Source organism: Periophthalmus magnuspinnatus, chromosome 18, assembly GCF_009829125.3.
Source record: "Periophthalmus magnuspinnatus isolate fPerMag1 chromosome 18, fPerMag1.2.pri, whole genome shotgun sequence".
Lineage (NCBI taxonomy): Eukaryota > Metazoa > Chordata > Actinopteri > Gobiiformes > Gobiidae > Periophthalmus > Periophthalmus magnuspinnatus.
In genome coordinates, this window is record NC_047143.1 from 5,364,583 (window position 1) to 5,378,698 (window position 14,116).

Sequence of the window (14,116 nt, forward strand, 5' to 3'; positions counted from 1 at the left end):
TCCTTAAAGCGGATGTACTTTCACAGGTCCTCCCACGTGGCCTTGTTTCACACTGCCGCTCATGTACTATGCAAACCGACTGTAGCTTCACATCTCAGTATTCATCACTTCTTTAATAATCTGTCTGTTAATACATTAAAGATAGGGCATCTGATTTATTTAACATGGAAAAGAACAGATAGCTTCAACTCTTACAGATACAGTTTCACAAAGATTTGCTCTGTCTAACCTCGCGTGAACTCGTAAGAATCCGTTATCGGTCGATTTTTCATACATATATATTTATAATTAACAATAGTTTGGACACAGTTTGGTCTTCTGTATGCATCTAAAATCTAGGAAGTAGTAAAAAAATAAATCAATACAAAAATAAAACACTAAATGAGAGGGTGTGTCCAAACGTTTGTCTGGAAGTGTATTTAAACCGATTTTATCTCTATTTATGTACTGATATCTTGAAGTAAATCGTGGCAAGTTTGTGGAGTCAGTTCCAAACAAATATTGATCAGGTTCAACGTTTGTGGGTCATTAGTTTGGAGATGGAGACTCTCATAGAGGGACACAAGCCCCGCCCCCCGTCTGAAACTATGACATCAAGTTCTAAAGTGTGAACGCAGCTTAATGAGAAAACACTGAAACCAGTCGTTCACACTGCCCTGGGTCTTCTCTCTCTCTTCTCTCTGGTTCCTCTCTCTGGCTCTTCTCTCTGGCTTCACACTCTTTCCTCTCTCTGGCTCCTCTGTTTCCTTGCTTTGGTTCCTATCTCTGGCTCCTCTCTCTGTCTCTCTCTCTCTCTGTCTCTCTCTTTCTGTCCCTGTCTCTTTCTCTCTTCTCTCTCTCTCTCTTTCTGTCTCTGTCTCTTTCTCTCTGTCTTTCTGTCTCTCTCTCTTCTCTCTCTTTCTCTGCTCTCTCTCTTTCTGTCTCTGTCTCTCTCCTTGTCTCTTTCTCTCTGCCTTTCTGTCTCCCAGTCTCTCTCTCCCTTTTTCTCTCTATGCCCCCTCTCCATTTTTCTCTCTCTGTTTCTCTGTCTCCCTCTAGCTTTCTTCCCCTCTCTCTTTCGCTCTGTTCTCTCTCTGTGTCTCTCTCTTTCTGTTCTCTCTCTCTTCTCCCTCTCTCTCTGTCTCTCTCTCTCTGTCTTTTTGGCTCCCTCTCTCTCTTTCTCTACTCTCTCTCTTTCTTTCTCTGTCTCTCTCCTTGTCTTTCTCTCTGCCTTTCTGTCTCTCTCTCTGTCTCTCTCTTTCTGTTCTCTCTCTCTTTTTCTCTATTCTCTCTCTCTCTGTGTCTCTCTCTCCCTTTTTCTCTCTCTTCTCTCTGTTTTTCTCTGTTCTCTCTCTCTGTCTCTCTCTTTCTGTTCTCTCTCTCTTCTCTCTCTCTCTCTGGGAAAAAATTTTAACCAATCTCTTGAAACCAGTTCAAAACTCACAGACAAAATAACAAAACAAAAAAAAACCCCAAACCCTTAAACCAGTGAATTGAACTTAATTAAAGTTTGACTTCTCACTGCGGCGCTGCACAAATGAACCTCTCTAACTCACACTTTGAATGCCTCCTGCGTAACATTTGATCGTTTAATCCGCATATGTTAATGTCTGATTTATCTGTATCACTAGAGTAATACTTTACAAGCGCATTTCCACACACATCTTTACCTGATTACCCTGGGGACCCTGGGAGCCTCCCGTGTATTTGATGTGTTGTTGTTTTAATTAAAGTTTACTCAGGTCTGTATGGAAAGCCCTGGTCGCCGAGGCAGACTCAGGCTCTCTGTACCGACGCGTCCAAATGCACAGGGCTCAAACTAGCAACCGGCTCGAGCTAATTGCTAATTTTCATTCAGTTTGCTAATTACAATTGATTTTTTTGTGGTCCTTGGTCGAGGCTTCTGTATAGAGCCAACTCGAGTGTCCACTGCACGAAAAATAAATACAAAAATGCAATAAAAACACATGTAATTGAATAAAAGCACGACAAATATGTTTAATGCCATACTGTGGAACCTTCCGCCAGAAACGTTACATTATGAATCTTTAATAGAAATAACAAACATCGTCCGATAACGTTTTATTGCAAAATTTGGTGCATTTTTCACTTTAGTCACAGCTGCCTCGGGGCCGTAGACTGTGTATAGAAATGCTAGCTAACCTGCTAAATAGGAAGTGAGTGTGGTGCGCTTCTGGCTCCGTCGACTCTGGCTTCAGTTCACTTTCTATTGAAAAACTGTCGCTGTTTTGTTTGTAACCGCTGCTGTCGGACTCGTCTTTTTGGTCTTAAATTGTTCGTATTAACCCGCTCTACATGATCCTGGTTTTTCTTTGTCGCTAAACCCCTAATATTTCTACTATTATTGGCTCTATCTCTCACTTTTGCTCCCCCCCTTTCTCTCTCTTTGCTCTCTTCTTTCTCTCACCTCTCTTTCTTCTCTCTTTTCTCATCATTCTCTCCCTCTCTTTATGTTTCCCTTAAACTTTCGCTAACAGTTTTGCTGCGCCCACTCCCTCTGTCTTTTTTCCTCTCTCTCTCTCTCTCTCTCTCCCTTGCTTCTTCTCCTTCTCTCCTTTTCTTTTCCCTCTTTCTCTCTCTCCCTCCCTTTCTCTTACTCTTTCGCTATCGGGTTTGCTGCGCCCACTCCCTCTTAAAATGTTCGTATTAACCCGCTCTACATGATCTTAGTATTTTTATTTCGCTCTTGTGTCTGTAACTCAAGATATGAACATTAATAAAACACCAATCAGGCACTTTTTCTTCTGAGGTTGCTCCCAGTAGCCTTAGCAACAGGTTTGATTGACAGCGTTGCTATAGACACATGAAGCCTCCTGTGAAGGACAAATGATCTTTATTCTTTATATTATCCTGACTTTCCTGACCATTTTATATTTGTACTTCTAATCCCTCCCACTCTCTCTCTCTGCAGCCCTACTCTCCTCTCTTATTTCTCTCTCTTCATCTCCCTCTTTCTCCCTGTTTTCTCTCCACCCTCCTCTCCTCACCTGTCTCTTCATTCATACTTCACAGACCCAGCTCTCTCTCTCTCGCTCCTCCTCTTCTTACTTTTCTTTCTCTCTCTCCTCTTCTCTTTACTCATCTCTCTCCACAGTTTATGCCTGACCCCTCCCTCTCTCTTGCTGTCTCTTCTCGTTCAGTCTTCACCTGTTCTTTCTCTCTCCTCCTCTCCTGACTCCTTTCACTCTCTCTCGACATATTACGCCTGGCCCCTCCCTCTCTCACTCTGTCTCTCTCTCCTCCTCTACTCGTTTCTCTCTCTTCACAGACTATGCCTGGCCCCTCCCTCTCTGTCTCTCTCTGTTTCTCTCCTCCTCTTCTCACTAGTTTCTCTCTCTTCACAGATTACACCTGGCCCCTCCCTCTCTGTCTCTCTCTCCTCCTCGTCTAACTTGTTTCTCTCTCTCTCTCTCTTCATAGATTACACCTGGCCCCTCCCTGTCTGTCTTTGTCTCTCTCTCTTCTCCTCTACTCACTCATTTCTCTCTCTTCACAGATTACGCCTGGCCCCTCCCTCTCTCGCTCTGTCTCTCTCTCCTCCTCTACTCGTTTCTCTCTCTTCACAGACTATGCCTGGCCCCTCCCTCTCTGTCTCTCTCTGTTTCTCTCCTCCTCTTCTCACTAGTTTCTCTCTCTTCACAGATTACACCTGGCCCCTCCCTCTCTGTCTCTCTCTCCTCCTCGTCTAACTTGTTTCTCTCTCTCTCTCTCTTCATAGATTACACCTGGCCCCTCCCTGTCTGTCTTTGTCTCTCTCTCTTCTCCTCTACTCACTCATTTCTCTCTCTTCACAGATTACGCCTGGCCCCTCCCTCTCTCGCTCTGTCCCATCTGGATCTACCTGGACGTCCTCTTCTCCACGGCGTCCATCATGCATCTGTGTGCCATCTCCCTGGACCGTTATGTGGCCATCAGGAACCCCATCGAACACAGTCGCTTCAACTCCAGAACCAAAGCCATGCTCAAGATCGCCGCCGTCTGGACCATCTCTATAGGTAAGACCAGGACCAGGACCAAACCGGGACTAAACCAGGACTAAACCAGGACTAAACCAGGACTAAACCAGGACTGAACCAGGACTAAACCAGGACTGAACCAGGACTAAACCAGGACTAAACCAGGACTGAACCAGGATCTGGATCTTTGAGTTGTCAAGGTTAGCCGGCCCCCGGGGGTCGGTGAGCACAGCCGTTCATGACAGGGCTGGGGCCCCTCTCCGATCTCGCACCTCATGTTTGTGGAGAACTTGGTGCTAAGTCACTTGCAGACAACCAGAACCAAACCAGAACCAAACCAGAACTAAACCAGGACTAAACAGGGACTAAACCCCTAAACCTCCACTGTGGCTCATCTTTGTCTCTCTCTCTCTCTCTCTCTCTCTCTCACTCTTAAAGTCTGATCGATGCTGTGCTCTGTGTTGTGTCTCTCGCCCTCTTCTCTCTCTCCCTCTTCTCCCTCTCTCTCCCTCTTCTCTCCGTCTTTTCTCTCCTAACGTCTGATCGATGTTGTGCTCTGTGTTGTGTCTCTCTCCCTCTTCTCTCCCTCTTCTCTCCCTCTTCTCTCCGTCTTCTCTCTCTTAAAGTCTGATCGATGCTGTGCTCTGTGGTGTGTCTCTCTCCCTCTTCTCTCTCTCTCTCCCTCTTCTCTCTGTCTTCTCTCTCTTAAAGTCTGATCGATGCTGTGCTCTGTGTTGTGTCTCTCTCCCTCTTCTCTCCGTCTTCTCTCTCTTAACGTCTGATCGATGCTGTGCTCTGTGTTGTGTCTCTCTCCCTCTTCTCTCTCTCTCCCTCTTCTCTCCCTCTTCTCTCCATCTTCTCTCTCTTAAAGTCTGATCGATGCTGTGCTCTGTGTTGTGTCTCTCCCTCTTCTCTCCCTCTTCTCTCTCTCTTTCTCTCTCCCTCTTCTCTCCCTCTTCTCTCCGTCTTCTCTCTCTTCAAGTCTGATCGATGCTGTGCTCTGTGTTGTGTCTCTCTCTCCCTCTTCTCTCCATCTTCTCTCCCTCTTCTCTCTCCCTCTTCTCTCCGTCTTCTCTCTCTTAAAGTCTGATCGATGCTGTGCTCTATGTTGTGTCTCTCTCCCTCTTCTCTCCCTCTTCTCTCCCTCTTCTCTCCCTCTTCTCTCCATCTTCTCTCTCTCAAAGTCTGATTGATGCTGTGCTCTGTGGTGTGTCTCTCTTCCTCTTCTCTCCGTCTTCTCTCTCTTAAAGTCTGATCGATGCTGTGCTCTGTGTTGTGTCTCTCTCTCCCTCTTCTCTCCATCTTCTCTCCCTCTTCTCTCTCCCTCTTCTCTCTGTCTTCCCTCTCTTAAAGTCTGATTGATGCTGTGCTCTGTGTTGTGTCTCTCTTCCTCTTCCTCTGTCTTCTCTCTCTTAAAGTCTGATTGATGCTGTGCTCTGTGTTGTGTCTCTCTTCCTCTTCCTCTGTCTTCTCTCTCTTAAAGTCTGATCGATGCTGTGCTCTGTGGTGTGTCTCTCTCCCTCTTCTCTCTCTCTCTCCCTCTTCTCTCTGTCTTCTCTCTCTTAAAGTCTGATCGATGCTCTGTGTTGTGTTCACACTCGTTGCTTTACAATGATCACACACAACAGTATAAAACCAGTGTGGAGCCAATACTCTCTTCTGCATCGATCCTAAAGGTACAAAGTCTTTAAGCCTGTGGTAGATTATACCGTCTCAAATCGATCAATAAACTGTGTGCAGAGAGAGACCACATGATCGCTAACCCACCGTGTCTCAAAGCTAAAGCTAACTTTTATTACAGCGCAACGTATAAAATAAACAACCCATTCAAATAAAATGTATTAAAGCACAGACTACCCAACTGTTTTCTGTGTGTGTGTTGTTTTAATATGTACCATGCTTAAAAAATAGCATTTCATTTCATTTTTGGAGGCTTGTTTCCATGGAGATGTCGGTGCTTTGTCTGTAATATTTCACAGTTTGGCATTAAACTTGCGTATCTCCGACGAGACAAACAAGTAACGCCACCGGGCCGAGTTCAAGGTCAGCACCCTCCACCAGAAAAGTCACATGGAGCTCCTTTAAACATATTTACTCTAACATTAACAGAGTAAACGTTGTCGATTTGCAGTAGCAGTTACACAATCCAACCTAATTTTTACGTCTCAAAAAACGTTAAAAACAGAACTGGTTCATTTTAAACGGTTTGCAGTGGTCCAAAGTTATTCCTCACTTACCTTATGCATTCAGAACATCCTAATTAATCACCAAGATGAGCCACGAAATTCGGGACACGCATTCTTCAAGTGATGCCAAACAAAAAATATTATTATGGCCACGCCCCCTGACAAACCGGAAGTCGGCCATCTTGAATTGAAAATTCCAAAATGCAAAGTCAGCGAAAATCACTGTACATCATCTAGACAAGTGGGGCATCAAAAGTTATCCAATTTATGATGATCCCTTTTACGGTTTCCGTGTGGCGAATTTTCAAAAGTCAAAATTTGCTCCCGTTTGCTCATGCAAAGTCCGATTTTGCTCAAATTCGAATCAGTTGTAAAACTTTGGGGCCTAATTCTAATGTTTGTGAAAGAAATAAATTTGGCGCGACAGCGCCCCCTACAGAACATCTAATATATTTGTATGGACAAATGGACAAGTCTATCAGACCCAAGTCATATTTTTCACTGGGTTGCCATGGCGATGCGCGAAAGCGCCCATGTTATCCTAATGGGAAAATTTCCAAATTTTCGTACATTTCAAAGTCTTATAACGACTTATTACCGTCAATGATGAACACAAAATTTGGCACAGTGATTCTTCAGGTCGTCCCCAACAAAAAAGTCCAGGGGGGCCAAGTTTGTATTTTGCACGGTGTTGCCATGGCGATGCCTGGAAAAACCAAATTTTGCCATGTTGTGCATCAGCACTTCCGATGTCTTTTCACTTGTTTGGTACCAAATGGAGTCCAAAGCCCCAATAAAAAAGGGACAAATGGCGGCCCGCGAGGGCCGTTCGATGCCGCTTGCGGCTTTAATTTAATTTAATTTTTTTCTTTTATTTTGTTTTTGTTTATTTTTTTATTTTATTTTATTTTATTTTTTATTTTATTGTATTGTTTTTTTATTTTATTTTATTGTTTTTATTTTATTTTATTATTTGTTTATTTATGTATTTATTTATTTTTATATTTTATCTCTGTTTTATCTATTATCTTATGTATTTATTTATTTTTTTATTTTAAATATTTTGCAGTGGTCTAAATTAATTCCTCACTCACCTTATGTTTAGAGAACATCCTAATTATTCACCGCAATGAATTTATAAGCATGTTGCCATTACAACTAGCATGCTAACATCGCACCAGTGTTACCTCCTGGTTTATGGACAATAAAAACTCTTTATAATTAGTTGCAGACAGGACACAGTGGACTTATTTTGACCTCAGGAGCTGCTTAAACCTTATATCTGTACTGGGGCGACACACATTTTGCTCAAATACATGGAAAAAATTGTGTCCTGAGCCTTAAATGAAGATAAAACATTAGAACATTTACATATTTTAGGATTTATTTTCTGTTTTGTTTGCATCTTCTGATCTTCTCTGTCTCGGGGCCCAAACCCAGGGGCCTGTGGTGTCAGAGACATTCCTAATGACTAGAGGGGCCCCCTGCTGGTTGTGAAAGGTCTGTGTGTGGTGTGTTTAGGGACTGTCGGAAACGCCTGTTATAAAGCTCCAGCCCAGAGCGGATTAAGCTCAGGGTCAGACGAGGACGAGTGAAAATGTTTGCACAGAAACACGGCGGTTTGGGAAAAATAAAGGCAGTGCGGTCGTGATTGGGTCTGTTCCCCTACAGGTACTACTGCTACTACTACTACTACTATGAGTACTTTTGTGACTACTACATCTACAACTTTTAGAATTAGTACTATTTATATCGCTTCTACTATATCGCTTACTATCAATCATACTACTACTGTTTCACTACTACTACCACTACTATACTGCCACATGTTTATTTAGTATTTGGGCTTCAACTGTATCTACTACTTCCCATACTACCCTTTCTAGTAATATTACTACTACTACTACTACTAAAATCCATACTATTACTGCTATTTGTTACTTCTACTTGTGTGCTTACTACCAATCATTCTACTACTACTGCAGTTGCTATACTGCTACTACTACTGCCACATCATTTTTGAGTATTCAGGCGTCGTAACGTCCGGTGCAGGTGTGGACCAAGGAGTGCAGACTCGGGGCAGATTTACAGTTTGTGCAAAAAACAGTTTTCAATAGTTCATTTAGCACACGCCGGGAGCAGGAGGCGAACCAGGCAGGCGTTGTGTAGAGCGGGAACGGGGAAAGCCAGGACCGGAACGAGGACTGGATCGGGAACGGGACCAGGACGAGCCGAGCAGGGGTAGTCCAGAGCGGGAACGGAGACAGCCAAGACCGGAGCAAGACGGGACCGTGAACGAGACCAGGGAGGACCGAGCAGGGGTAATCCAAAGAGCGGGAGCCAGGGCAGGAGACGGGAAGCAAGCCGGAGACCAAGACAGGACAGGAAGCAAAGACAAGGGGTGGACTGTACTGGAGCTGGATCGCAGAGTCAAGAGCAGGAACGAGTGGGAGCAGGAATCTGGGAAGTAGCAAAAATCCAATGAGAGTCGAACAAGCAGGCACCAAAATACAAAAACTAAGCTGGAGCATTCACGTTGGACACAGGGACGATCTGGCACCGAGTGTCTTCTGCCGAGCCCTCATATACTCGGCAGCAGGTGGTGGTAATTATGCTGATGCGCTCCAGGTGCGCGCAGGAGGCGTAGGAACTCCACCCAGCTCCAGATTCAGGCAGGGGAGGGGGAGAGCACACAGGGAGACAGATAATGCAGGCATCATGACACTTCTAGTATTCAAGTATTAGTACTATACTACTACTACTGCTTGTAGTAAGCTATTGGTACTACTTTTGCAGTAGCTTACTACAACAGCTACTACCAACACTGCTACCACCACCACTACTACTACTACTACTACTGCAACTAATACTGCCACCACCATCACCACCACTACTACTACTACTACTACTACTACTACTACTACTACTACTACTAATAATAATAATAATAATAATAATAATAATACTGCTACTACTGCTGCTACTACTGCTACTACTAATGCTACTAGTACAACTACTATTAGTACTACTAATACTACTACTGCTACTACCACTACTACTATTACTAATACTACTGCTACTACTATTACTACTACCACCACCACCACTACTACTACTTTTATTACTACTGCTACTACTACTACCACTATTACTACTGCCTCATAATTTTTGCGTATTTAGGCTTCTAGTATTCAAGTAGTACTATTATACTACTACTAGTTCTAACTCTGCTACCACTATTACCACAACTAATACTACTGCTACCACCAATACCACTACTGCTGCTTTTACTATTACTACTACTACTACTACCACCACTACTACTACTACTACATCCTTATGTCAGTTGTACTTACATACTATCTTCATCTAAAAAACTACACAGGATAAAGCCGTAGTGTTTGAAAGAGCTGAAAGGTTTAAACTGCACTTATTATCTTCATCGGATATTAAAGAGTTGATATTAAAACCAGCAGTATCAGGAGGAGGAGGAGGAGGAGGAGGAGGAGGAGGAAGAGGAAGAGTGGGTGATGATATCTCCGCTGAGTTAATTGCACTTTATGGCCTTAAAACAAAAACAGAAAGATATTAAATAGAGATACACATTCACATTATTACTGTCTGTCAGGGCATTATTGGTCTTTCTATGGTTATGTGCAGAGGTGGGGAGAGAAACTAGCAAAACATAATAAGGACTCACGGGAGACTCCTGCTTCCTGATTGGATAATCGTCTTGACAACCAAAACACCAAATTATAACATAAATAAGTATCCGATGTTTTGTAGTAAAGACTAAATCAGTGTTACAGTTATTATCAGTAAAACCTATATTTGATTTGAAACACAGACTGTATGTATAAATGGACGTAGCTAACCTGCTAGCGGCGCGTTACAAACAGGAAGTGAGCATGTGCGCGCTTCCTGTTTGGACTCTGGCTCCAATTCACTTTCTATTGAACAAATGTCATCCGTTTATCTGTAACTGCTGCTGTCAGACTCGTCATTTTGGTCTTAAAATGTTCGTATTAACCCGCGCTACGTGATCCTCGTGTTTTTATTTGACGTTTTTTTCTCGTAAATCAAGATATACTCATTAATAACAAGCAAATCAGGTGCCTTTGTTCCCCGAGGTTGCTCCCTGTAGCGTTAGCAGCAGGTTGGATCGCGCCTGCTCCTTGCTAAACCAGCGGTACGAGCGGGAAGGGGGGGTTAAATTCAACAACCTCTTTCCGGATTGGCTCTTTGGTTGCTATGACGCTCACTGTCGGGATTCCAAATATGGAAGTTAGCTCTTTATAACCGCTAGCTTCAACGAGCATCATTTGACTGGAGGCGAATGCTACGGGTGACGTCACACTTACTTAGTCCACTTTTTTATCTATGATTTGGACACGTTTACCCTGTATTTGGAGACACAGACAGATCAAGTACATACAGTTCTTTAAGTATATTCAAAAGTACTCACGTAAAGTAGCTAAGTAGTACCCAGCTCTGTGTTTGGACATAGATCTGATTGGTAGTTTCTGTGTTAGATGCTCGAACCCATCAGAGCATTGCATAATCAGAAGCGGTCAGTGCATTTTTTACAGTGTGTGGGCGGTAGTACAGTTGTATTTCTGAAAGAACAGGATGTTTTGGAGGAGGCAGAGCAGTGGAAAGATTCATTCACAATTTGACCTCCAAACTGTTCGAATATCACATGTGAGTACTTTAAAGGTCCTATATTACGCAAAACTGACTCGTGTGAGATTTAAACCGTTATAATGCTGTTACCGCCTCAAAAACAGACCTGGAGATTTGTGTGTTTTATTTTTATTTACTATCACATGTTTGAGTCACACTTTATTATTAGTCTGTTACATCTCCAAAGCTCAAAACGCTCTGTTCCACCTTGTGATGTCATAAAGAGGTAGTTTTCAAGTTAACAACTACTTTTTACTTTTAGTTCAGTTGAGATTTGCAATTCCAGGGCTGAAATGATTGTGATGAAGGTGTATAGTTTAAAAACACAAACACTAGAGCACTTCCTGTATCACCACATGATGACATCACAAGGTGGAACCCAATGTTTTCAGTTTTAGAGAAGAACTCAGCCTAAATATGCAGGGCTTGCATGTTAAACGTGTGTGAATGAAACAAAACACAACAAACAATATTATGATACATTCTTTGGGCTTTAATGGGGTAATAATTTGACATTTTCCGACTTAAAATTGCGTTTGTTTATGGAAAATACACTTTATAAACATTGCCTCCGTTTCTAATGAGCTCCCTCTGCAGTCAGCGAAGGGAATGAACATGTGCAAAGTAAACAGGCGATGGTTTATGGACTTAAAAACTGCACAGGATAAGTTCTGAGTTTTACCTATGACGTCACAATCCGGGAAAAATCTCCATGTAGAATGTTGCGAAGTATAGTTTTAACTTTCTGTTTCTATGGAATCGCTCAGCAAATGGAATGAACATGTGCAAAGTCAACAGGTGATGGTTTATGGACTTAAAAACTGCACAGAAGAGGTTCTGAGCTTTACCTATGACATCACAATTTAAGCAAAATCTCTATAGAGAATGTTCCGAAGTATGATTTTAACTTTCACTTTCCATGAAATCACTCAGCATATGGAATGAACATGTGCAAAGTGAAGAGGCGATGGTTTATGGACTTAAAAACTGCACAGGAATGTTCTGAGCTTTACCTATGACGTCACAATCCAGGCAAAATCTCCATGGAGAGTGTTCCAAAGTATGGTTTTAACTTTCTGTTTCCATGGAATCACTCAGAGACGGTGTAAATAAACGGTTCATTTATTTTCCGAACACATACGTCCGAGTCTTAGATGCTTCTCTGTTATTTGTGTGTTCAAACACCATGATCACACAAATGTAACGCCGTTTTATCTTCTATAGAAATCTATCGACCTGCCTCTCTCCTCCTCCTCCTCTCTTCTCTTTTTCTCTACATCCTCCATTTTTTCTGTCCCCTTCTTCCGCTCGATCTCTCTATCTCTCTGTTTGTCTTTACTCAGCCTCTTCAGAAATCCCTGGTTCGATCACGTCCGTCTGAACTCCCCCCTCTTCTCCTCCTCCCTCCCTCCCTCCATCTCTCCCTCTCCTTTCTCCCTTTCCTCCCTCCCTCGTTCCTCTCTCCATCCCTCTATCTCTCTCTCTTTCTTCTGCGGTGCTGTGATTAAAGGACTTACACGATCAATGGCCCTGGACGAGCGGTGAAGCCTCCCGTTAGCGACTTTACCTGTTTGAGATAGAAAAACAAAGTACTCCATTCTATCTCCATGTCTCCCTCTCCTCCTCCTAATCCCTCTCTTCTTCTCCTTCTTTCTCTCCTCCGTTTCTCTCTCTCCCTCCTCTTTCCTCCACCCTCTACTCCTCCTGTTATCTTATTCTTTCTGTGTGACAGAAAAGCAAACTGACTGACTGAGTGAGTGAGTGAGTGAATGTGCTTTTCAAAGATGGATCCACTTTTCCCTGTTGGTTATATCATACTGAGCCATGAAATATGCAAAAAAACAGGACTAAACCAGGGCTGAACCAGGACTAAACCAGGACTAAACCAGGACTAAACCGGGGCTAAACCGGGGCTAAACCGGGACTAAACCAGGACTAAACCGGGGCTAAACCGGGGCTAAACCGGGACTAAACCAGGACTAAACCAGGACTAAACCAGGACTAAACCAGGACTAAACCAGGGCTGAACCAAGATTAAGTCAGGGCTAAACCAGGACTAAACCAGGGCTAAACCAGGACTAAACCAGGATTAAATCAGGGCTAAACGAGAGCTAAACCAGGACTAAACCAGGACTTAACCAGGGCTGAACCAAGATTAAACTAGGGCTAAACCAGAATTAAATCAGGGCTGAACCAGAGCTAAACCAGGACTTAACCAGGCCTAAACCAGGACTAAACCAAGACTAAACCAGCACTACACCAGGGCTAAACCAGGACTAAACTGGGACTAAACCGGGGATAAACTAGGGCTAAACCTGGACTAAACTGGACTAAACTAGGACTAAACTAGTGCTGACCCAGGACTGAACCAAGATTAAGCCAGGGCTAAACCAGGACTAAACCAGGACTTAACCAGGGCTGAACCAAGATTAAACCAGGACTAAACTGGGGCTAAACCAGGACTAAACTGGGACTGTGTGAGTGTGAGATGGTTCATATGACACAGAGATGGACTTTGGTGCTGGTCCAAATTAAGATGAATTAATCCAGATTAATTAAGACACATTTACATGTAAAATATTTTTATATAAACTTTGAATTAAACCTTTTTTTCCAGTGTGTCATGGTGCATTTTCAAGAGTGACAATAACCCAAGTACTAGCAGAGATTTGAGAACCATAAAGAAACAGCTGGCTAAAAGGACTGAGTGTGCGGGGCTAAAGTTCAAACTAAACATGTTCCTGACTCATGGTTTCACAGTATAAAGTGTGGAGGGACGACACTGAGCTGATGGAGAGAGAACACAGACGCAGGCAGAAACACCACCACAAAAAGCCCAGACAAACACAAAATAACGCTGACCTGATCGTATCTGATAAACGTCACTGATGGAGGCTCATGTGTCCACATGCTTATGTCTTTGAGCTCGCACCACTTTATGAAGCGATTGGGATTTTATTTTTTTATTTTTTTTCTCCGCTTTTTTGATTTACACAGTTCCAGTCCTGGTTTAGTCCTGGTTTAGTCCTGGTTTAGTCCTGGTTTACTCCTGTTCCAGTCCTGGTTTAGTCCTGTTCCATTCCTGGTTTAGTCCTGGTTTAGTCCTGGTTTACTCCTGTTCCAGTCCTGGTTTAGTCCTGTTCCATTCCTGGTTTAGTCCTGGTTTAGTCCTGTTCCAGTCCTGTTCCAGTCCTGGTTTAGTCCTGTTCCAGTCCTGGTTTAGTCTTGTTCCAGTCCTGGTTTAGTCCTGGTTTAGTCCTGTTCCAGTCCTGGTTTAGTCCTGTTCCAGTC

At 43.2% G+C, this 14,116-nt stretch overlaps 1 protein-coding gene across 1 annotated transcript in view; it reads left to right on the forward strand.

Annotated features, from left to right (window-relative positions):
* Positions 1 to 14,116, forward strand: part of htr2cl1 (5-hydroxytryptamine (serotonin) receptor 2C, G protein-coupled-like 1) — a 39,743-nt gene that overhangs the window by 11,454 nt on the left and 14,173 nt on the right. Inside the window, exon 2 of the mRNA XM_033984106.1 lies at positions 3,795 to 3,995. Coding sequence (XP_033839997.1) covers positions 3,795 to 3,995 — 201 coding nt within the window. The remainder of the gene's footprint in view (positions 1 to 3,794; positions 3,996 to 14,116) is intronic.